The sequence below is a fragment of the Dermacentor albipictus genome, chromosome 8 (assembly GCF_038994185.2).
Source record: "Dermacentor albipictus isolate Rhodes 1998 colony chromosome 8, USDA_Dalb.pri_finalv2, whole genome shotgun sequence".
Taxonomy (NCBI): Eukaryota; Metazoa; Arthropoda; class Arachnida; order Ixodida; family Ixodidae; genus Dermacentor; species Dermacentor albipictus.
Genome location: NC_091828.1, coordinates 57656737 through 57681529, shown reverse-complemented (window position 1 = coordinate 57681529; position 24793 = coordinate 57656737). Strand labels below are relative to the sequence as shown.

At 47.9% G+C, this 24793-nt stretch overlaps 1 protein-coding gene across 1 annotated transcript in view; it reads right to left on the bottom strand.

The window, feature by feature from the left end:
• Positions 1 to 24793, bottom strand: part of LOC139048446 (uncharacterized) — a 105712-nt gene that overhangs the window by 55569 nt on the left and 25350 nt on the right. The window contains exon 2 of the mRNA XM_070522839.1: positions 18617 to 18669. Within this exon, the coding sequence (XP_070378940.1) occupies positions 18617 to 18632 (16 nt within the window). The 5' untranslated portion in view covers positions 18633 to 18669. The remainder of the gene's footprint in view (positions 1 to 18616; positions 18670 to 24793) is intronic.

The window sequence follows — 24793 nt, the reverse complement described above, 5'->3', positions numbered from 1 at the left end:
GCGGGAGGTATGAGTTCGATGAGGAGGTGCGGGGATAAAGTTATATCTAGGTCATGTAGAATGACCGCGACGTTGCGCCACACCAAAGTCATAGGGTCGTATGTCGGATTTTGGTAGGTGGTGAAATCTACCAGTTTAGTGATCCTGCCCGTTTCATGGAGGCCAACAACATAGGATACTGGTTGTGGGGTAAGGGCATCCAGGTATTGATGCAGGAGCCCCCCATTTTTGCGGTAGTCCCGGCAGTTGCACTGCCAGACGATATAGGGAGAGTGCTTGTCGCTACCTATGTTAGCCTTCGCGATGGTGGGTGGGAGGTCGAAGCACTGGAGAAAACTCTTCAGAATTGAGAAGAACAGCTTCATTTTTAAATTGTTAAAGTGCAGCTAGGCCACCAGCTGCAACATATACGTGATATAGAAATCTGAAATAAAGTGCAATAGTCTGGATACGCGGGCCAGTTGGCAATAGCGCGCAAGAAAGAGACTGGACGTACAAAAAGAAGCCACACCACAAGAACTTGCGGTGTTTTCGTCTTATACATCAAGTGTCCTTAAATTCTCACTAAATTTTCTATTAATGAACGAAAGTGAAAGTGAAAGTGAAAATGGAGTTGTCGATGTAGTCGAGTGGTCGATTAATTCGCCTTCTCGCTGTGATCAGCTAGCCTCCGGGTTAGCTAAGGTGATAGAGCGATCGCCCTGAAAAGGCGTTGGTCATGGGTTTGAATCCCAGACCAGGACGAAATAATCTTCGATTGCGAAGCGTTCTTGCTGAAAAACTCGTATGAGCTTCCTTTGTAGCTTCCTGCTGTATTCGGGCAGATGACAGTTTTTTCCTTTCACGACATTTCCTCCACCTTGCGCATTTATGCAGAACTGATTTCCCAGTGAATGAATGTGTTACATTTTGCTTTTTTTACACGGGTGCGGTTACTCAGCTTCGCGCTGTAAACTATGAACAGTACACGTAGTATTGAAGGGGCAGATTGTACTTACCAGCACCCCCCCCCCACCCCCCGAAAAAAAAAAGAAAAGCTGTCACATAAATTTAAGACTGGGCTCACCTGACAGATAATCAGTGTAAATCACAGTGGGAAAATTTGAGGGACATTACCTCCGTTCATAGAATAGTCGGAAGGAAACGCTCTGGAGCCACACAATGAGGTTAAAAATATTTATTGCGCCGAGCTTAGTAGGCGCAGAATATCAATGTTTATTATTCTTGTATCCGTTAGAATGTTGTAGCACCAATAAATTTGACAATATACAGAGCGAATATCTCTCAGTTACCATAAATTCAAAGTACAGAAGGTCACGGAGATGTGGAACTACGTATGTTTGGATAGAATACATATATTTTGTGTAGTGGTGCTTTGCTCAAATGTGGTAAAATATCTTCGTCGTGCTGCCGGACTAGAACTGACATAGAATACTTTGCTAAGAATGATGAGTTCTGTACGGTTCTGTACTCACGCAAACGTTCTGATATTACAATTGCCCGTAATAACGTAAATTAGCCAATTCTGACGTCACATGTATCATTACGGAAGGCGGCTGGTAAAGGAAGTACCAGTCCTTATGGACTAAAACGTGTTCGAAATTGGCTCCTGTGGCAGTGTATTCGCGAAGCTTTTCGCTCAGAAAGGCTTCTTTTCACTGGTTCCCAGCTCTCGCTAATTATAGCATGAGCCTGAAGATTGATAGGAATTCATTCGTACTAACGATTCTAACGTAGACACTCTCTGTATATATGGGCTTTGGGGCTGAATGCAAATTTTTAGTTCATAAGGATTCTTTGGCGTTGGCCGGATACCTTTGCTAGTAATATTTCCAACATCAGGATTGGCTGGAATTTTTCTCTTACAAAGAGTTATAACGTGTGAGTGTTTTGTGGTGCTGGGTCATTTTTTAAGAAATCGGAAGATTGCCGATCGCACTATGTATCTCATGGTTGATGGGCGATACATTTGCGGCATGCAGTGTAATTTAAGATATGACATGTGCGCACTACTGTGACAACTGGAGTAGATATCAATGTCGCGAACAGAATTAGTGTTACCAGAGAAGCAGCCCGTTTCATTCCTTTTCACCAAAGCAATACTTGAGAAAGCACAAAAAATGTCGAGCTACATTGCAACTCTCGCAAGCTGCCGTCGCTCTGCTGTCTCTTGCGGCACAGTGTCGATCGGAGCTGTTATAGGATATCCATCTGTTCTTCCTAGGGTTCCCACTCTGCGCAGAACGATATGCCGACCTATGCGACCTGTCCTATGAGAAATTCTAACTGGAACACGTCCGCATGAAGCCCTCTTCGGAGCCAACCTCAGCCTCGACTTTACTGTTTTTCTCGTGCCAAGGAGTCGTTTGTGAACACACTCTAGAAGCAGGACAAGAAAGCTGACGGCGCAAAACGCGCCGTACAGATACAGCAAATGTGTAGCACCAAAGCCTACTTCGTCTTTCTCGATAATTCCAGAGCAATTCCAATTGAGTGACCTGCTCATTCTGATATCCCAACCGGTTTCAAAGACTCGGTGAGCCAGCAAAATGAGCTCAGCCCGTAGCGAATAACCCCTTCTAATCGGGAAGCCGCCAATAAGGCTACGAATGGGCTTCTCTCCCATTACAATTGTTTCCTTGAATCTGGAAAAGCTGCAAAAATCAATACCTTCGGAAAAGAGCACGTGCGTTCCCCTTCTGGTCCTCTCGAGACAGGATTCAAAGCTTCCAGTAAAGTCCTGCTGGTTGCGGCCCCATCGTCTGGCGGATAATGCCATCACGTCGACAACATCGCTACTGTTACCAGTGGCCATGGTGAGCAGGACGTGGAAGAAGGAGTTTTTTTCTGCACAAGGAAGCAAGCGCCCCTGTTGTACCTTGGGCAACATTTCTTCGAAGGTGTCGTCGGCCTCCCATGTGGGCTTTGCCGCGAGACTAGCGGTGAGAAGACTCCTAGTGTAAGTTGCCAGGGAGAAGCACGCCAGCATCCAGAAAGCCATGATCACTCGGCCACTGGAACTGCGCGCGTGGTCACCGTGTAGAGGAGAGGTGAAGTAGAGGATGGTGGCTATTAGGGCGAGCACTACGCCACCCAAGTCACTCGTGAGACGTTTACCTTGACGCAGGTTCAGTAAGGCGAATGAGGCCACAGAAAGGAGAGTGGACAGGACCAGCAAGAATGTCCAGGGGAGAACGCCGAGAAAGAAATCCGCGTGGTGCCTCCACTTCTTCTGTACGTGATAGACAGCTTGTCCGAACCTGTTGACGGTGAAGTCGAAGTGCTGATAGCGGTCTTGAGTAAGCCCTACTGTGATTACCACTATGTCTGCTTTATTCCTCCGGAGGACTTCCGCGAATGCTCCTCTGTTGACAGGAGTAATGTTAGCAGAGACATTCAGTGCACGAAGAGCATGGACGAATGCTTTTCCTTCAAGCGAGGCACAAGAATTCATTGTACTTGACTTATCGTACACTACGCAGCCCATTTGCACCTTCTTGCCTGAAAGCAGAGTCCAGGACCTTGCACTATCAGGAAAGTTTTCAGTTGAAAACGGAGCATCGCCGGCCGTAGTCGGTTTCTGTACGTGGTTGGTCGTTTTCTTTGTTGAATTCTTTGGAATAACTTCTTCCAAGTGTAGCCACTTGACGTGAGGACAGATATCTTTGTACAGTCCCGCAGTTTCATGTAAGACGCTGGTCCAGGCAGTCTTTGGTACCACTACAAGGATATGCTTGTGATCAAAACATGTCTCTGCCAGGCCATCAGCATACTGGTTCCAGTTCATGCACCACGAGAGAACTTTATGTGGCCTGGTGCAATCCGAAAACAACACCCTTTGGCAATAAGCTCTTGCTTCACAAAGCAAGTGGATGTCAACATATTTGTGATTGACTGATTCTTGTGCGTGCTTGATGTTAACTACTGCTTGTCCTTCACCAAAACACAAGGAATAATACAACACAAGCAAAACAAGTTCCTGTTGCCTCATGACTGACCTTTCCAAGAGATTGCCTTACAGTTATACTTTGCTTTTGTCTTGTTGTACCTAGGGCAGCATGAAATATAAGTGAGATCACTTTAGTTTGGTGACAGGCTCAAGGGCAGTGGTGTCTCTGCTGCGTTCAGAATTTGTTCTGGAGGCCGGGTTGATCCCCGTTTGCAGATGACGTGAAAAATCGTTGTTGCGACTTAGCAACTAATATAACGTGCTTCCGAAGGAGATCTAAATGTCTAAGCGTACTCCTGCTGGATGATGCAAGATGTGTCATTACTACATTTGCGTTGTACGCGGCAGTTCATGTCAATTTTCCCGTTGTAGTCTGTGAAAGCCTTGTGCGAAATATAGACTTTCGGCTTTTGTAATCCCAAGTACTTTTGTCGTTTTCACTCCCTACACCTATTCATACTTTACCAATTTACAAAGGGTCCGCAATAAAATTATAGGTAGTATAGTCTGCGCCTAAGCTCATATTCTATTGTCGTGCTGAATATAAATCACGACGATAAAGTGCGTGCTAGAAAATTACAAGCTGTATTCAAGCGACAAGTAAAGGTGAAATTCAATATTTATTGCTAAGACAAAATCGCCGCCGCGCACAATGCATTCACACGGAACGTTTAAAAAAGGTCCCTTCAATATTTTCTTGTGCGTGTTGTATATTCTCTTGGGATAAGAAGTTCGCCTAGCACAGTAATATGGCTGATGGTCCCACCTTTACACCAGAATGTGAAAACTTGATTCACATGTATTATTAGGAACAACGCCGCACTGTGAAAAAAAGAAGTAAAGATAGCTTGGTTGTAAGAGGTAAAGGAATATATTCGTTGAGATCACACTCTGTAAACTAAGAATACATTAGAAAAACAAGCAAGAACGGTCCTTTGGAAAGGAAAGTTCTTTGAGGTGCTGTACACAGCGTCAGTTCCCTTAGCTCGGATTTCTATGCTCCTGAGAATTAGTGCAGTTGCTTTGTGCCTTAGAGTTTTCACGAGGTGAGGCGCCTAAAAGACGCCAAAAGACGTTGATATAGCCATACAGCACGAGCGCAACAGCATAATAGGTTGGGACTGCATTCAACGAGCGAAATGACCACCTTCGTTCAATTCTCGCAGAGCAGTTGTTAAAATGGAATCGATGAGAAGCACACACGCGGCGTCGCAAGCCTGGTAGGCTGCCGCTATTTCAGTGAAGCTCGTACTTCTGAAGTTTGAATAAATTTATTATGTTAAGGCTATAGCATACTTCCTAACTTCGATAATGGTATGTTTAGAGCTTGCAGTAACATAGGTATTTTTTTAAACAAGAGCACGAACGCTGTTGAATTGACAATAGAAAGATTAAAGCAACAAGGTGAAAAACACGTTAGAAAACGCTGCTAGACTGTCACATGGCTTTTTGAAAGTCTGGGGAACGCACTAAGGTGGAAGTTATTCCGACATAGCTGAAGGTGAGAATCGATAGTTTTGCTCCTTACTCAATAGTCTTGTTGACATCTGTAAAGACGTTGGTCGCCTTGATTTTAGTTGGGTGTGCCACTGACACAGCCTTTAGATCCATGTTTTATAGCGAGTCAACAGTAACAAGGCTCCAAACCTCTGAAACAAATGCCCCATATATAGGAGTATTAGGTCCCTCCATTTCCCATCAATAATTATTCATTGAGCTGTTCCCGTGTTCCGTGTTTTCTAATAGTTGTAGAGAGCAACTCGCCGTATTATGAATACTGCCACCATATGAAAAAGGCCATACTCAGCTTAGTTGTTGTGTAAGTAACGCGAAGCGTTGATAATATGTTGAGCACCGTTGTTATATGAATAATTTGACGTTTTGGCAGTGAACGGTTTCGCAGAGATTAGATGATGCAATGTTCATATTTATTATAAATAAGACATAATATTCGAATCGCAAGGTATAAGATTGAAAGAAAGCTAAAACCAAGTAGCCCTTAGGGACACAATATACCCAGTGGCCCCACCCAACGCACCCCGTTGCACATATCCAGTCGCCCCTGTGGAACCTAATTTGACACTAAACTATGGTGGGGATCAGCCTGCAAAAACTGTGAGATATGGCCGCCCGCCAAAAAGTAGTTCGGCTCAAAGAAGAACGCTTCGTATTAGAAAACCCGGGCTCACTGCGAATATTAGTGTACGCAGATAGAGACAGAGGAAAGATACTTTCATGACAAAACTGACAGAAATGACTGTATGATGACGTGACGAAGGCGTTATGAAGATCGCTGCGATAGAATGGCTGCGACGCAATTATGACGATGGCAGGAAGATGATGGAATGACGACGAAATGAGGGCGACGATATGACGAAGATGACTCGAGGGTGGCGGCGGGATAACGGCGACAAGACAACCAAGGAATAGAGAGGAGAAGAGAGACAGAGCAAAGTGGAAGATCCGGTTTGCTACCCTACGCTGGGGTGAGAAGAGAGAGGGAGGGGAAGTGATAGGAAATTAGAAAGGGAGAAAGAAAGGGCCCACAGACACACAGTCACAGCCGGTCACTGTCACCGCATACTATCGCCCGACAGAACAGTAGCACTTGTAACGCTACAAACATCGCTCCAGGGAATATCATGAGGAGCCAACAAAGACACCAAGGGAAACATAAAGCAAATGATTTGTACTTAATAATTCAATTAAAGAAATGATAAGTTAATAGCTAATTAAATTACAAAAAAGCAACTTACCCCAGATCGGAAACGATCCCGCGGAAACGATCCCGCGGAAACGATCCCGCGGAAACGATCCCGCGAAACGATGCGTGGAGCATCGCACGTGTCATGCGAAGACACGGAATGAACAGTCCTGTCTCGCAGAAGAGGTAACGAAACCTTTAAGTGACACATTTAAATTGTCGCAAAAATAAGATGCAAAAGAAGTTTTAATGAAATGCTGGGGCTTTACGTGCTATAACCACGATATGGTTATGTGGAGCACTGTAGTGGGGCAGTACAGATCAGTTTTGACCCTCTGGGGTTTTCCAACTTGCACTTATATACAGATACAGGAGCATCTTGCACTTCTCCTACATTTAAATGTGAACGCCGCGGACGGGAACTAACCCGTAACCTCAGGCTCAGCAGTGCAACGCCATAGCCACTAAGCTGCCGCGGCAGGTTACTCGTAAAAACTGACACGAAATGAATGCAACTCGTCGCGCATGGAGCGCGATGTTGAAAAGCCGTGTACTAGTCTAGCACTCGGTCGTGGTGACTGGACCGAGTGCCTTCGTCGTCACTCGTTCAGTCCACATCCGCGAGCTTCAAGTCGGTGGGCACACACGGACGATTCGTGGGCTGCGCGCCAACATCTGCGCGATGGCGCTCAGGTTTCCGTTACGGTGCGCTTGGACCACCACTTCTTCGAAGCTGCACCGACATAAGCAACTTTGTCGATATCAACAGCCTTAAATAGCAGCTGCTTCCTTGACTACGGCATTGGGCACGGTTGCATCGGAAAGAACACGTGACTGACAAACGCTTTTGTCTTCATGCTCCAAGTGAGTAAAGGTTTTGGCAAATGCTACCGTAGTGATAGCTTGATTCTTCTAGTGCTGCCGTGCCCAAGGCAAATGTCTTGTTGGCTTCGCAACTGCACAGTGTCGTTAAGTTACTTGTTCCTGGGAGGGGGTGTAGAGAGCAACCCTGGTCCCAGCATGCAGGATCTCGCTGCCGATATGAGAATGATGGCTGTTGACATCACTGCTATCGGAAACAAAAATACGTGTTCAAGTGAGTCGTTAGTAGGCATTAAAGAATTTTAGCAGTGCTGTATTACGGTACGGTAAGCGCGGTATACGGTACGGTATTACCATTCTGTACTAACCTACCGGAATGACCCAAAACGTTTTAGCTGCGTGTGCCGTTTGATGCGTACGGTAATGTGATAGTGATGATAGCGGTTAACACTGGGGCTTTGCAGAGTACAATAAATACGTGCTAAGCGAGAAATATTTATTTTGGCGAATACTAGAAAGCTTTCGCTTGTCCATACACGAATTATAATTTACGGAAGTGGAGGCTATGGGGAACGTAGACGCCAGTTACAAGGTTTGTAGCGAGATCTTGCGCTACCTTATCCTACAACAGGGGAAAACCTTTTAATTACATAGATGTTCTTGTCTAAGTAGTAAATAAAAAAAAGATTGTTGTAAATTTCAGCGCAGCAGACACTTTAGACCAGCAGATAAGTAGAATATAGTTAAATACTGCAATAAAAACTCTGCGTACCCTATAAGTAAACTCTGCGTCACTAGATGGTGCCGCGTGGTGAAGTGTTTTTTATGCCATTTTTTATTTTCTCTTTTAGATAACTTTCCCTTCTTTTAATATTTTTTTGTCTCATTCAGCCAGAGTATATTAATCGCCTGTTGCGATTAATATCGCAACAGGCGATTTTGTTCTGCAGGTCTCGTACTGCTCACGTATACATGTTATAGAATTTCGTAGAGTATTTGCATGTTTTATTCGGCGCTCATCATGGGAAGCCGTGAGAATTAAGGGACAACCACTTTCTTCCGCTTGATAAGGGAGGCCTTTGTCTTGTGCATTTGTTTGTGCGACAATTGGTGATGAGAATATTTTGCCTTGAAAACGCCCACCATCCATTCCTTCTCGCAGTTAATCGAACACGTCTTCCTCCTTACCTCCCTTTTCTTTTTGTCATGATAAACTTTGCTCAAGAACTGCCGTTATGGGGCTTCCTAAACGAACTATTTCATTTTTGAAAGCCAGATTCACTCTGTGATATTTGTTTACCGTTGATCGAACGTCACTAAATAGAGCACTTATATATAACCTTTTCCCTGAACCTATGTATGGAAAGTCGTATCTCTCTATATTTGGTGTAGATGTTCTGTGCCGTGTCCGTAGAATGTGTATTACGCCAGCAGCGAAAACATTTTTGTTTAAGCTGCACGTTTTGATTGTGCCAGTTAAAACGTGACTTCAGGATAAAGGCTCATATGTGCCCTGGAATACGAGTTGTAGATTTTGGAATGAGCACAAGAATTGCTTTATTCTTTTTACAAGTAAATATCAAAACACATTACTTTTTTACATTTATTTTTTTACATTTACATTTTACAATGAAATATCAAAAAAAGACTCTCCTCTCACATCTTATGGTATCCGGTTACTCCCTCTTAAAAAATTCAGCCAGTAATAAGCAGTGGCGTAGCCAGAAATTTCGTTCGGGGGGGGGGGGGGCTCACTTTGCAGCTCGGCCTTAGTCGGCATTAGTCGAGGGATCAATATATATATATCTGTCATTCAACAACCTTGTTTACATTTTTGTACATATGCAACGACCAGGGGTCAATCTCAATGACGCTTTCCTTTGTTAGTTTGTTAGAATGTATTGCGCAGGAGCAGCTGTCACCGGTTGTGCATTGCGAGTAATTGCTCCGAAATTATAGTCGCAACAGAGAGCACATATAAAAAGCAGGAGTTCTGCAACATATACGAGGGCGAGTCAAATGAAAGTGAGCCAATGCGAATATATGACGAACGGGGTACTTTATTTAAAAGTAGTCACCATGAGTATTTAGACACTTGTTCTACTAACGAGTCGCGTAATTCCCGTCCCATAAAACTCCTTGGGTTGCTGCCTCAAAAATCTGTAAATGACTAAACGTCATCTTCCGACACGAATCTGGTTCCCTTGAGCAGTTTCTTCAAATTTTACCAAATGTGGAAGACACAAGGCAACATGTCTGCGCTGCATGAGGGATGTGGCAGCGTTTCCCACTTGAACTTTTCCAGTTTTGTATTAACCAAGTCAGCGACGTTGGAACGGGCAATGTCGTGAAGCAAGATATCCCCAGTGCTCAATTTTCCACGTCGTTTGTTCTTAATTTCGACACGCAGCCGATCCGATCTTTCACAATATCTGAAACGATTTAGAGTCTCTCCAGGTTTAGAAAATTCGATCAATAGTGGCCCCTAACGATCTAAAAGAAGTCAACGCTCTTCCGGCATAAATGATGGCCTTTGTTTTCCTTCGGAGGGGTGAATTCAAATGTTTCCACTGTAAGATTTGCCGTAGTGTTTCAGGCTAGTAGTAGCGGCACCATGAGTCATCCCCGGTCACAATTGCAGACAAAAAGTCGTCACCCTCATCTGGGGTTCTTTGACGTGCACTTAAATCTAAGTACACGGGTGTGTTCGCATTTCACCTCCATCGAAATGCAGCCGCCGTGACCGGGATTCGATCCCGTGACCTCGTGCTCAGCAGCCGAACAGCACAGCCACTGAGCAACCACGGCCTTTTCAATTGTGTTGGGGGTGATTGCACGGTGGCTTTGGCCCGGCCATGGATCGTCTTTGTAACTTTCATGTGCTTCTTTGAACAGTTTGCTACAACGCTTCTTAGTGGCCAATGAAACGCAACGTTACGCGGCAGCCATACGGCGAATAATTTCTTTTTGGGAAACACTTTTATTTGTCAAAAACCTCACGACACCAAGCTGTTCAACTTTTGAAGTGTCCATTATGTCACGCAACCATGTTAAACCCCGTGTATCAGAGCATTAAAGAACATTTAACCTCAACTCTGCAGGTCACTTGTAAATGAGATGCGGATGTGCTACGCGCATGCCTCGAAAATAATGAACCGAAGCATTATTGCGCCGGGCGGGTTGTCTCACTTTCATTTAACTCGCCTTCGTATATTAGAAATGCGAAGATACAATGGAATACACAAATGTGAAGATACAGCTTGATACAGGGCAAAAAATTGTCGCTGGAAACAATGTTCACTGCGCATATGCACAAAACCTCGCAACAAGATATTTAAATATACGCATAAGTCACCAATAAATCTACGTACCTAAGAAAAAGTCACTATATATAATGCGTCAAACAAGGCAAATAAGCAGGTTGCGCAACCACAGATTCACAGATCACAGCACCCCCCCCCTCCCTCCACTCCCAAAATGTATCGCGTGCGACGGAAGGCGGCCCGCTTCCTCCCCGCTTTTCTCCCTTGTGCACACAAGACTCAGCCACTATCGTCGGCTCACCCCCTCCCCTTCCCCCCCCACGCTATCACTCGCACATAGAGCATGCGGCGCGCGGTCACGATGTTATCGCCCTTGGCCTTTATTTATACGGAACATGAGGGCAACGAGAGGAATGTGCCTGGAGTCTTCATAGAGCTGCTATTGCAATAATAAAATAGTATCCGGCAACTGAAGCGTCCCGTCGCCCATTACTTTCCACAAAAGAAGTAACAAAATCGAACTTTCACCATGCGAAAATTCGCTGCGCCGCAATAATGTCTTCTTTTTTGTGTGGACGAGGGGCGCCGAAATAGAATAACGCAAAGGAAAGCATGTCGGCTACAGTCGAATGCCTACTTTTGGCACCTAGTGCGGCTACCGAACGATTATCGAAGAAAACGTGTGACGCTTGGTCCACAGAAAACCATACGCGTACTGCTCGGTATCCTACACCGGCGAGGCAAAATTTCCCGGTGAGGTTGCGCTCAAGCGAACGCGTTGCAATCCATCGAGTCCCCGCAGTGCTGGCGGCGAACGACTATGCATTGTTTCTTTTTCTCGTCTGCTAGCCAGAAAGCGTCCAAAACTCTGCCAGGCGAATATGCAGTCGGCCAGAGAAAAACGAACGCGCATACAAATGTGCCGCGCGGTTATCGATGCAGCACGAAAAAAACGCATGCGCTCTGGCTGGATCGGGAGCCCGCGGGTTGCGAGAACAAAACAAAAAATGAAAAAAAAGGAGAAAGAGGCTCAATATATCCTCACGAATAAAAGTCTAGGTAGAAAAATAAATAAGAACTTAGTTACAATGGTAGCTTTAGTGTCTTGACATGGATGCTTTGACGCAGGTGAAACAAAATGTTTATATTCTTTCCTGTGACCTGATGGCATAAATGAACCACCAAAACGGTTTGTCTCATCGGACCTCGCTGCGTGGTTTGTCAACTTGTCTGATAGTATGTTGATTAGACTTGTCTTGTTGTATGGCCCGGTGTACGACTTTAGAAAAGTCGATGCACCTTTGCCGTCAAATGTTTACAACAGCATTAAACCCAAAAAGTTCCGGAATTGAAAATCTAAAGCACGACTTTGAAAATGTCAATGGACCTTTCGCATCAAAATGTTATGAGAACTTTAGACCCACAACGTTTCAGAATTAAAATCCAAGCGCTCCGTAGATTCCGCGGCCTCCGAGAGATGCCGAGACGAGCCCGCTCGCCTTCAAAACGCCCTCGAAATTTTGTGCCTGGTGGGGCTCCTTGCGTTACGATATGTGACTCCCGATGCATGGGCGTTGCCCCGAAATCCAGCCCTATTTAGCAATGTTCGCGCTAAAATGTCTTTTCGAGCGTGAATTAAGGACATTCTAGACAAAATCGAGCATGATTTCCGGCGCCGGGAGTTGTTTTGGTCGGCGGCACATGAGAGTACGAACAAATTTCGGGGGGGTCTGAAGCCCCATAAGCCCCCCCCCCCCCCTGGCTATGCCCCTGGTAATAAGCCATATGATTTGTTTATGTTATTAGAACTTTATTCGTTATAGAGAAGCCGAATGATCGACAGACATGCCCAGCCACCTCGCTCGACGAGGTCTGCCTTGTGTGAAGACGCTGCTGAAATGCGTAGTGTGGTTACCTCCTTTGATCCCATTCCTGAATGTATTTCGCGTCTGGACGCTTGTGTTTGCCCAAATTTTGAACTTTCATTGGACTGCGTAGCATGTGTGCATTTGTTGCTCATGTGTGTCCCAATGTTTTGTGGTACTTTGGAATGACACTACTCATAATTCCATGCAATAAAGTTGGTTAGCGTGGTGGTCTTGCAACCCGGAGGTAGGTGGTCTCAATCCGCAGCCCGACAAGCAATTTTTCTTTTCGCGGCGCTTGGGTTTTTTGAACGGCAACACCAACACCGACGCCGACACGAGTGTGGCAACACAAGTTAGGTTGAATGGAGTATTTGGGCTGTATGCTAAAAACATTTTGCAGCGACGCTGTATACGGGTAGGATCTCTAAATTATTTCGCGTTATTTGACAGAAAACTATCATCAATTACTCACACACTTATGAACCACTTATGTCTGCTGTGCTTCCGTTTTGACCAAGCTACCACCTAACGACTGCCACGCTCTCCCACACTCGCTTTTCTTTTTTATGTTAGCGGGAATGTCATTTGGTTGGGAAACGCATAGCAAGCGCGTTTCACACAAATAAACGGGATCTGTCATCCGGACCTCGGTGCTGGTCGTCCGTAGCTCGACTACCAGCGGTCGTTCTACCGCCGAATATATGACGACTGGAGGTAGCGGTAACAACGGACACAGCGGGTGGCAGCGGCATAGAACGTATCGTGGCAGTAGCTTCGGCTTCTGGTTTGGTGAGAGCACGGCTTGTCCGACGTTATTGGGAGCACTAGCGGTGCATTTTTTTCCATTTGTGGCGTATTGCAACGATAACAGCTGTACGGATATTGTGGTCATCTGTAACGGCAGCAAAGCAACAATGATTCTCACGTCAATAAACCAACCCCTCTAGTTGTGCTGGCTGAAGATCTTGGCATAACTGTGCAAAATTGATGCGAAAAGCCCGAATTATTGAAGCAACAACCAAATGCGGTGTGAAAAAGGACGAAGTCGAGGAATGCTGGGAGACGGTCTCCGATCGAATCAAATTCTTGTTAACTACCTCCTGCCGCCCGATTCGTGGCCTATCTCCTTAGTGGATGCGAGCCATGACAGATCTTCATCATCAAGTTAAACAGCGAGTGATAGAAATGCAGTTTAAAGAATTGCAGCTTTGCAATTTCGAAGCAAGCGAGACGTTGTCAGAAGCGGCTTCACGTCGTGAAAGCTTTGACATGCGTAGGTTCATGCAAAGTTATAAAACTGGCAATGATATCAGTTCGTACCTCATCAACTTTTAGAGAACTGCAACAGCGCAAAATTCTCAAAGCGGCTATTGACATTGATTCCGAATGATGCGGCCGATGTTGTCGTACGAATGACCGCTAAGGACGAGGGTGACTACGAGAAGGCGAAGCTTCGACTTAGGCGCTGGTATTGTTTGTCTGCAGAGGCCTGAAGATTGAGGTTTCGAAATACGAGGCGTAGTGAACGCGATTTGTACTGAGTTCGCGTACAAATTCAAGACCTATGTGCAAGAATGGCTTAAGAGCGCTAACGCGTACAATGACAAGGAAAGCGTCGTCTAGCTAATCGCTTTAGAGCATTTCTGCAAGGGTGTTGGGAATCAAATCCGTTTGTGTATTCAGGACAAATCCAATGTAGAAACGTCGGAAACAGCAACTAATTTAGCTGACGAGTAGTGCTCCCCATGGCAAGACTTCACAAGGACCACGAGGGGAAAACTTACGAGCCATTCAGAAAGTTTCGAAAAGAGACAAGAAACGCTTGTCAGGCGAAAGTAGAAAGTGTTGCGGCACTGGCAACAGCAGTCCAGAGAGAAGAGTCCAACGTACCGAAGTTTAAAGGGAAGATGCCAATTATTTGTTACATATTCCAACAGCCCGGGCATATAGCCGCAGGATGCAGACAACCAACCCTGTCTGCTAACCTGCTAATACACGAAAGAGATTTGCTGCTGCCTTACACCTACTATCTTTCTCCGACGTTTATTGTTGTCACCCCGGGCAAAGAACCTCGGCCAGTAAGTGACCGTCATAAACTGAATGCATTAACAAAACCTTTTCAAATTGCTAATCTCCAAGAATTGCTCGAAAACGTTTCAGGAGCTCACTATGTATTGACGCTCGACCTAGTACGCGGCTTCTGGCAAGTGCCTCTATGGTAAAACGAAACCAGATTGGCCACTTTTATTACTCGGGCAGGCAAATTTCGCCAACTAGTACGAACGTTCGGGCTCGAGAACGCCCTGTTCCTGTTTTCTAAGCTAATGAACCAACTTCTACTAGGTGCCAAGCCTTTTTCTGCCCCTTATCTCGATGACGTTGCCGTCTTCTCTAGCAACTGGGAGCAGCACGTGACGCACTTGAATGAGGTGTTTCTAAGATCGCGCAGCGCGTGCCTCACCCTGAAAATAAGCGAATGTCTCGCTAGCGCAGAGGTTCCATACTTAGGACATGTTGGTGGCCTAGAGAAGCGGCACCCATCACAAATGAAATTGAGGTTATCACTAACTTTGCTTTGTCGAAAACTAAGAGTGACTTGCGCTTCTTTTCAGGTCTAGCCAATTTCTACAGAAACTATATTCGCAACTTCGCAAATGTAGCCATTCCTCTAACCTAAGCGCTTCGCAAAACCGAGCCAAACACAGTACGTTGGAATCCCGAGTGGGAAAATACTTTTCATAAATTAAAATGCCATCTGGCAAGCGAACCGGTTCATACAACGCCAAACTACGCGCTTCCGTTCATAATTCAGTGTGATGCGAGTGACAGCTGCATGGGTGTATCACTAAGACAGGTGAACGTCAATGTCGAGGAGCATCCTGTTATAAACGCCAGTGGAAAACTGAAGTCACGCGGGCAGGCCTACATCACAACAGAAAAAGAATGTTCTTGCATGGTATATGGGCCGTCGAAAAGCTTTGCTGTTATCTCAAAGAACCGCATTTCATTTTTGAAACAGATCATTGCCCTCAGATTTCGGTGAGTCAAATGTCGAACGAAAATGGGCGCTTTATTATGTGGAGTTTAGCCCTCCAGCAATTAACTTTTACAGTACGGCACAAGAACGGCAAAAATCACACAAATACTAACTGCTGGAGCCGCATTCCATAATGTTTCTCTGCTTATAACGTATAACGTGCAAGTCGCCGTAGCAGGACCTTTTTTGTTCTCCCTACGAATTCTGATTCTCGTTACTGTGCGTTTGTAGAGAATCATGACAGCCTGCAGTTAAAAAATATTGGTAATTGCAGTTTTGGCAGGTAGTTGCTCTCAATCGGATTAACGGCTTGGCTGTCCTAAGCCGCGACGCCTAGTTGCTTCTGGCATTCTTGCTAAGGCTCGTTCACCCAGGTTTTCCGGACGCATTTCCCCCTTGCTGACCTGGCCGATCTTCGCAGTGTGGCCACCCTCGTTGTCCCAACGGAGCATAGACGTTGCCTTGGCGCAAATGCCACGTCACACAGCGCCCACTCTTCGTGTAAAAGGCTACAGCCACTTGGTTCGAGAAAACTCAATGTGCGCTCCTTGGTCGCCCTTCTCAAGCCCCCCGTGCTCCCAATGGAGCATCTTATGTGCCTTGTCGCTATGCCGCGCCACATTGCCGCCTCTCTATGGAGCCTGCACCTCAACGACAGCGCTCCGTCAAGGCTGTTTGCGAATAGCGTTTCTACTGCGACTCTTGCAGCCTCTCAATTTGTCTCGCCACTTGCGAACGCTCATGGACTGCACTCGCACGCAACCAACGACAGTCCTTGAAAAAGAAATTGCTGCAATTGCGCGGCGCTACGGAAATTTCTCACGGCTGCTCGATCTTTCGAGTTGATCAAAAAGCGTCAGCCTCATGAACGCCTTCTGATAGGGCAGCTGTGCCCGAGCTGTTATGTCTACGGTGCTTCCCTTCTGTTCATGCTTCCATCTACTGATAAAATTGCCACGCTCGCTGACACTCTCTTTTCTTTCTACAGCGAAGCTGTTTACCTGAAGGACCTGTACGAGAGAGCCGTATGCGTGGTCTCGTAGATGGAGGGGGGGGGATCATCTGGGCTGGCTAACCTCCATAATATGAACAAAAATGTTGACGAATGCTAGTACCATGCAGAACAAAGAAAGGGCCCGTGATTTCACCGCGCTGCCCTTGCGTAATGTGGGCATGCACCCGCGCTGGGGAACACGGGGATCTGTGTCGTGGTAGGCGGCGCAGAGTGGCTGGCTCGTGCATTACAGGGGCAGCCCATTGCGACAGTTGCAACTACAACGAAAATGGGGAAGAATTGGAAGATCACGTACAGCGTGCATGGCCCAAGAACAAGCCGAGTACGAGGTGAGTCGTCGACGGCAGAGACGCGACTATAACCAACGACAACGCGCCCCTGCGAAAGCGGAGAATGCGGCCAGTGACTTTGCCTCCGAAGTATGTCAGCGAGAGGAGCTGCGAGGGTATAATGATCGGAATCGAGCGCAAACTACTAATGAATATCGCACACTGGAGGCCGATCTTAAGCGTCAAGCTATGTGGTTCAAGTCTGCGTCTAAGTGGCAGAAGCGTGACCTGGCACCTCTTTCGACTTGCATGGGGGCGAATTCCAAATTCATAATAAAGTTTCTGGACGCGGAGTTTAGCCATAATTGCTCGGTCTATAATCGACAGCTTCACTGGCTAATCCGCCACCATACGAATGGTTCGGCCCGAATTTCTTTTGTTTGTGCCAAAGCGACGAAAAAGGGCGTTTAACACAAATAAATGGAATTTGTCTTCCTGACCTCAGTGCTGGTCGTCCGTTCTTTATCTACCAGCTGTTGTTCGGCCACCGAGTACGTGACAGCCCTCATACTCCCTTAAAGCAGAGGCCATCAGCATTCAGCAAAATGAAGCGGTGTGCCCACTTTATTTCGAATAATGCATACAAGAAAAAGAACAGCATACGCTTCAATTAATACCAAGCTGAAAACAAGCATCTGCACCACATAAGCGATAGGCGCGCGTGATATATATCCGAATCACGTAGCGCTCTCAGCATACGTTTCCCGCTAAAGATTACTGTTATGCAAACTGCCGCGGCGACGCCAACTTGCGACGTGGGGTGTGACGTCCCTAGCGTTTCATATACACAATAACCAGCCCAGCAACTAATTTCAATGTTGCTGCAGCGGCGCTAAGTGCGGCGGCGTGCTGTAAAAATTATCGTTGCTCCAATTTCTACTATTACTTTAATATAGCACTGTTACCATTACTCTAAAGCCATAAGGCATATTGCATACCCCCATCAGCAGTTGTAACAGTGGTTTGAACAGCTTCGCTAGACATCCACTTTCGCAGGGCTGGCATGAGTTTTTTTTATTGTCAACCTTAAAGTGCCGGCCAGTCTATGTCACTTGAACGATGCGAAACCTCCACACATCTATCATTACGCAGAAGAGTGCCAGCACACATTTGTTGAGTTGCACTAACAGTACAGAACATAATTCTGATAGCAAGTTGAATTTGCTACGAAAGAATGTAATTAACTATGAAATGATAAAAAACCATCTAAAAAAATTGAGGGCCCGAAGCTTTGGGTCAGACGACAAAGCAGCCTTCGTAGACGCGGCTGAATACCCACACAGAAATAGCTACGTAGCAGTAATCGTAGATCACACCGAAAAACCCCTTGCAAGCGTATCAGTTAATACCAAACATTCCGAGACAGCAGAGGAGGTAGCCACTGCACCAGCATTGGTCTCCACGAATGCTCAGTACATCATTAGCGATTCTCAAGCAGCCATTAGAAATTATGGAAAAGGTAGGATCTCTCCTGAGGTATTGCGCATCATCAGAGTCAATGAAGCAAATTTCTCTAACCAAGAGAAGAACGGCAGGCAATTGCTCTGGTTCCCAGCGCATATGACTCCAGGCATTCCCGCTACCAACCTCGACGAGGTAGTACACCGCGAAGATCGAGGTCTCACTCACCGAGATGAGCAAACATTGACTTCCATCGGTCGGGAGAACGCGGAGGAGGAGATCTGGAGAGAAAAAGATAGATTAACAAGGTTAAGCGACATTACCAAATTCTATCAAAATCGGAGGCGAGTATTACCACCGCCTCACACTAAACTGAACAAAGCTGAGTCCGTTACTTGGATGCGATTACAAACAGAAACTTACACGACTCCCGTGCAACTAAAAATTTTCTACCCCGATATATACGAGAGCGATATGTGCAAGCTATGCAAATCTGTTAGAGCCCCCCTTCAACACATTTTGTGGGGATGTGAAATATACCAAAATCTCACCGGAAGATCTACTGGCGCAGTGGTCAGTCGTGCTGCTTAGCTCAGAACTCCAAGACAAATTTTGGGCCGCCCACCGAGCCAAGGAAGCCGCAAGGGAACAGCAGCCCCCCGTGGCCATCTAAGTGGCCCCAGGCCCGGACCTCCCAATCGCCGGATTCCAGATAACGTAATCACACACACACACACACACACACACACACACACACACACACACACACACACACACACACACACACACACACACACACACACACACACACACGCACACACACACACGCACACACACACACGCACACACACACGTTCCACTTCCTGAAGCAGGATGACCAGCGAAGCTCTGTATGTGGGCCCCTTAATGGCGAACGGCCCTTCCGCGGCGAGTTTGTCCGGTTTTGCACTATCTTCGGGATAGGCCACGTATGGGGAGTGCTTAAAGCCTGCTTCACCTCCAGCGCGGGAACGCCCGGTAAGGCACTATTGTCACTTGGTAGTAACGGTAAAGAAAACAGTAGAAATAGCCAATGAGCGTTCGTGCACGCAGCTACACTTAAAATTTTCACACCCTTATGGGTGTAATGCAGGTGTATTTATCTTTTCATTCTTTTAAACACCCTTGCAACACTTTTTTTACCGAAAAGTGTGTTCAATAAGAAAACACCCTTGGAACACTCCAGTTTCTCTAATTGACACCCTCATTTTACGGAAGTGAACAAGTTTACAGTATATGATAAATGAACATTGGTAGTTTACGCTTTGATATTGGCTATAGATGAAACGCGTGCTACGTACCTGCGATTGAATTAGGTAGCTGTACTGATTAGATCGGGCCATCTAGGCACCAGCGCCCTGACTGCGAACAGCGGTCAAAAGTGAAGTTTCCCACAAATATTTATTTCGAACGGATGACACTAACGCGCCGACTTCGCATAGCCAGATATCTGCATAAGGCTTCGCATGATGAATGGCAAAATCTTTACTGTGGTATCACTGAATACTTAAAGGTGTGCAAGCAGTTAGATTGGGAATGGTTAGGCGTGAGCAGGCTAACGGTAAATAGGTCACCAACTTACGGTTTGTAGATGACGTTGACATACTCAGCAACACTGCAGACTGTTTGCAACAAACGTTTAAAAATTAAATTATGGGGTTTTACATTCCAAAACCACTCTCTGATTATGAGGCACGCCGTAGTGGAGGACTCCGAAAATTTCGACCACCTGTGGCCCTTTAGCGTGCCCCTAAATCTAAGTACACGGGTGTTTTCGCCCCCATTGAAATGCGGGCGCGTGGCCGGGATTCGATCCCGCGACACCGTGCTCAGCAGCCCAACACCATAGCCACTGAGCAACCGCGGCGGGTTGCAACAAACGTTTGAGGACCTTAGCGAAGAAAGTGTAAGAGTCTGATTTAAGGTTAATATGCAGAAGAGAAAAGTAATGTTCCACAGCCTAGCGAGAGAACGAGATGTCATGATCGGCACACAGCCTATAGAACCTGCGCAGAAATACGCTTATTGAGGTTAATTACTCGCTGGGGCCTCTGATAAAAAAAATTAAAAAAAATTAACAAAAGTAAAAGATTAGTTGGAGAGCTTACGGCAGGCATTATTTTATCATGACTATGGAGCTTACTGCTAATCATTGCTTTCTACGGTTACTAACATATGGGGCCGAAACTTGGAAGGTACCAAAGAAGCTTGGGAAGACGTTGAGGACGGCGCAACGAGCCATGCAATGAAAAATGCTAGGCTGGACGATAATAGACGGGAAGACATCGATGTGGTTAGAGAGCGAACGGGGACTGCTGATATTCTGGTTGACATAAAGGAAGAAGTCCTATTGGGCAGACCATGCATTGCGTAAGGGAGAGAACCGCTGGTCTATTGGAGTTGCAGAATGGGTGCTAAGGGAAGGGGAGCACAGTCGAGGACGGCAGAGAATAAGGTGGGCGTGGTGGAATGAGAAAACTTGAAGATACGCGGAACCAGTTAGCAAAAGACAGGGCTATTGGAGATCGCTGGAGAAACTTTCGTCCTGCGATGGACATCAAAATGATGTCACCATATCATTGCAAGATTCGAGGCATGTCATTCAAGCTATGTCATGCATGCATGTAATGCACGTTCTGATAGGTCGGTTGCATCGATTGCGGTGGAGGAGTAGCGGAGTAGCCAAAAGGGGCACGCCGGGCACTTATAACGCTTAATAACAGTAAATTGTTTTGGCTACTATGGCACTGGCCCACCTCCTTACCCCTTCACGGTCAATAGGGCCCCCCCCTTCGCATGAAAAGCTTTATGGCTATGCTATTCTGGGGAGGGGGGGCGTAAGGTTACTCTAGCCACCTCCCCCTAACTTGTCAACGGAAGCGGGGGAGGGGAGGGGAGCTGCCGTCGGGCCGCAAACCATAGGCAGCCCAATTACCTGCTGCATTTCCTTCTGGAGGGGAATACTGCTCTAATGTCATTATAAAGTAGGATTCATGGTGGTTTGAAGGCATGGGACAATTAAAAAAAACTACATACAGCCATCAGCAAGTCTTAGCCTGAGCAGGTCTTTGTAGCTGGTAAATAATATCGTAAAAAGAAAAACATCGCACCATTCCTACATGCATTGTCAGCTATGGATCACCACCGACTGCACCTTTCTGATACAACACGCAGAAACTCCTCTGTGAGTTTTCTAAGTATGCGTAAGCATTGTGACTCTTCATCATCTACACGCAGTCCAATGCCGTTAGCAATGTTATGAGACTTGATCGGACGAGTATCAAGGGCCGTTTAAGGCGCGCTTATAGTCCGACGTTATCGGCGCGCGGGCGAGCGTCGTTCGCGGTCAGTCACGCTACGTCGGTTGCGCTGCGCCAGCCGAGATGCCATCCACTCTATACTTCAACGCGCGTGCCGTAGGCTGCTATCTTCGGAGCATGCGCAGAAGGTTCGCCAAGTCGCGTGCCGTCCGCAGAAGCCATCTGCAGAGTTGTGTTGGTGCCTTTTTCTTCGCGCGCAATGCATTGTGGTGCGAGAGTTTCGCCGACTTCGACGTGCGAATGGATCAGGAGCAATATCGGCGCCGGGCCCGTCGGTGCGCGTCGGAAGCCGCCGGTTACGTTGGCTGCGCCGGTAACCGGCGCAGCCAACGTAACCGGCGAGGTGTCGTTTCGCCGACGCGACGTAGCGTGCGCGCGCGCGGGCGTTACGTCGGACTATAAACGGCCCTTTATAGTCCGACGTAGCGTCCACGCGCGCGCGCACGCTACGTCACGTTGGCGATAACGACCCCTCTATAGTCGGGCGCACCGGCGCAGTCAACGTAACCGGCGGCTTCCGACGCGCCCCGACGGGCCCGGCGCCGATATGGCTCCTGTGCCATTCGCGCGTCGAAGTCGGCAGAACCCTGGCACCACAATGCATTGCGCGCGAAGAAAAAGGCGCCAACTCCGCAGACGGCTTTTGTGGACGGCGCGCGACTTCGCGAACCTTCCGCGCATGCTCCGAAGATAGCAACCGATGGCGCGCGCGTTGAAGTATAGAGGAGATGGCATCTGGGCTGGCGCGGCGCAACCGACGTAGCGTGACTGACCGCGAACGACGCTCGCCCGCGCGCCGATAACGTCGCACTATAAACGGGCCTTGAGTGACAGCGCTGCGGCGACACGAGCAGCTGCTGTGGTCGGCGGCGCAAAGTGAATGAAGCAAGCAAAGTACTGCAGGGGGCGGTGTCAGGTGCGCTGATGACGTTTCGTTCATTTTAACGCAATAGCGTTAAGCAGCTCGTGTCGCAGAAAAGCCGGTGTCGTCGGTGTCGGCGTTTGCGGCGTTGACCGTGAGCGATAAATCACGGCAGGCGCTTCATAAATAAAAAGCAACTTCCAATATTAGCCCGGTGGGAATCGAACCAGGGTCTCCGGTGTGTGAGACGGAGACGCTACCACTCAGCCACGAGTTCGATGCTTCCAAGCGGTGCAAACGCGCCTCTAGTGAATGCGGTGTTGCCTTCGAAACGAGCCGTGGAATGTTATACTGCGGTGTATATCGGTAATTATGAACATTTAACGTACAGAAGTCACAATTACACGAGTTGCGAAGTGCGTTTCCGCTGCATTTCTTCTGCGCTTTCCACACACGCAGAGCCATCTTGCGGCAAACACAGAAGACCCCCTCCTCTCAATGTACGGCGGTGCCCGACAGGAGCCGCGCCGCGCGCGCATTGGGACCGCTGCCAGGCGCGTCGCGGGACTCCCTCTCCCCTGACGACGCTTCGCCGTGCTCCCGGTTGCAGGATCAAGCGCCGTTCCTTTCTTTAGATTACTATCTATCTCTCTGCCCGTGCCGATCACGACGGTTGGCTGGCGTAGATCATTTCCCCTCCGAGACACCGAGTTATTTGGTTCGTTCCGTTCGCTCAGGCGTACGTTTCGTTGCCGCGCCGAACGCTGCGTTGCTCGACGCTCACCGCGTGATAGGTGGGCGCTAAAGGGCCGTTTATAGTCCGACGTAACGCGCGCGCGCGCGCGCGCTCGCGCACGCTACGTTACGTTGGCGAAAACAACTCCTTCTATAGTCCGACGCACTGCAGCGCCGACGTAACCGGCGGCTGCCAGGGCGCCCCGACGTGCCCGGCGCAGATTTGGCTCCTGCTCCATTCGCACGCCGGCACCGCCGACTGCGTCGACCCACAATGCATTGCGCGCGAACAAAAAGGCGCAACACAACTCCGCAGACGGCTTTTGCGGACGGCGCGCGACTTGGCGAACCTTCTGCGCATGCTCCGAAGATAGCAGCCTACGGCGCGCGCGTTGAAGTATACAGGGGATGGCATCTCGGCTGGCGCAGCGCAACCGACGTAGCGTGACTGACCGCGAACGACGCTCGCCCGCGCGCCGATAACGTCGGACTATAAACGGGCCTTAAAGGGCCGTTTATAGTCCGACGTAACGCGCGCGCGCGCGCGCGCTCGCGCACGCTCGCGCACGCTACGTTACGTTGGCGAAAACAACTCCTTCTGCAGTCCGACGCACTGCAGCGCCGACGTAACCGGCGGCTGCCAGCGCGCCCCGACGGGCCCGGCGCAGATTTGGCTCCTGCTCCATTCGCACGCCGGCGCCGCCGACTGCGTCGACCCACAATGCATTGCGCGCGAAGAAAAATGCGCCAACACAACTCCGCAGACGGGTTTTGCGGACGGCGCGCGACTTATCGAACCTTCTGCGCATGCGCCGAAGATAGCAGCCTACGGCGCGCGCGTTGAAGTATAGAGGGGATGGCATCTCGGCTGGCGCAGCGCAACCGACGTAGCGTGACTGACCGCGAACGACGCTCGCCCGCGCGCCGATAACGTCGGACTATAAACGGGCCTTAAGTCCGATGCGGGGCGCATCGTAAGTGATCGCTGTGCCGTAGCGCATTGTCTTATACCCCTTGGCGGGTCGACGGGAACGCTGTCGCGTCCCACTCTTGAAGGCGAAGCTTAAGCGTCCTCCAATTTTTGGAGCCGTTATCGCTCTTTAGCGCTTCACTCATCCGCGTCGAACCGTTCTCCGGCGGCGTCTGCTTGTGGCACGGCCACGCGAACCGTATCTTGAAAGTGAACTGCAATGCGGACAGATTGTGCCCACGCCTCAAAACTTCACGCGCTATGTTCTTGCCGTTTACTTCGCTTTGAAAACAGACGCGCGTACACCTATCTTGAAAGCGATCTGCGAAAAGGGCATAGTGCGGCATGTGGTGAGAGCTTCGCGCCCGCTGTGTTCTCGCCTATCGGTCGCGTTGAAGCTAGATCTAGCACGGAGGTGAATTCGCCCGCTTCTGCGGGTTCTATTTTGAAAGTTATCGTGCGGTACACTCTAAAAAATT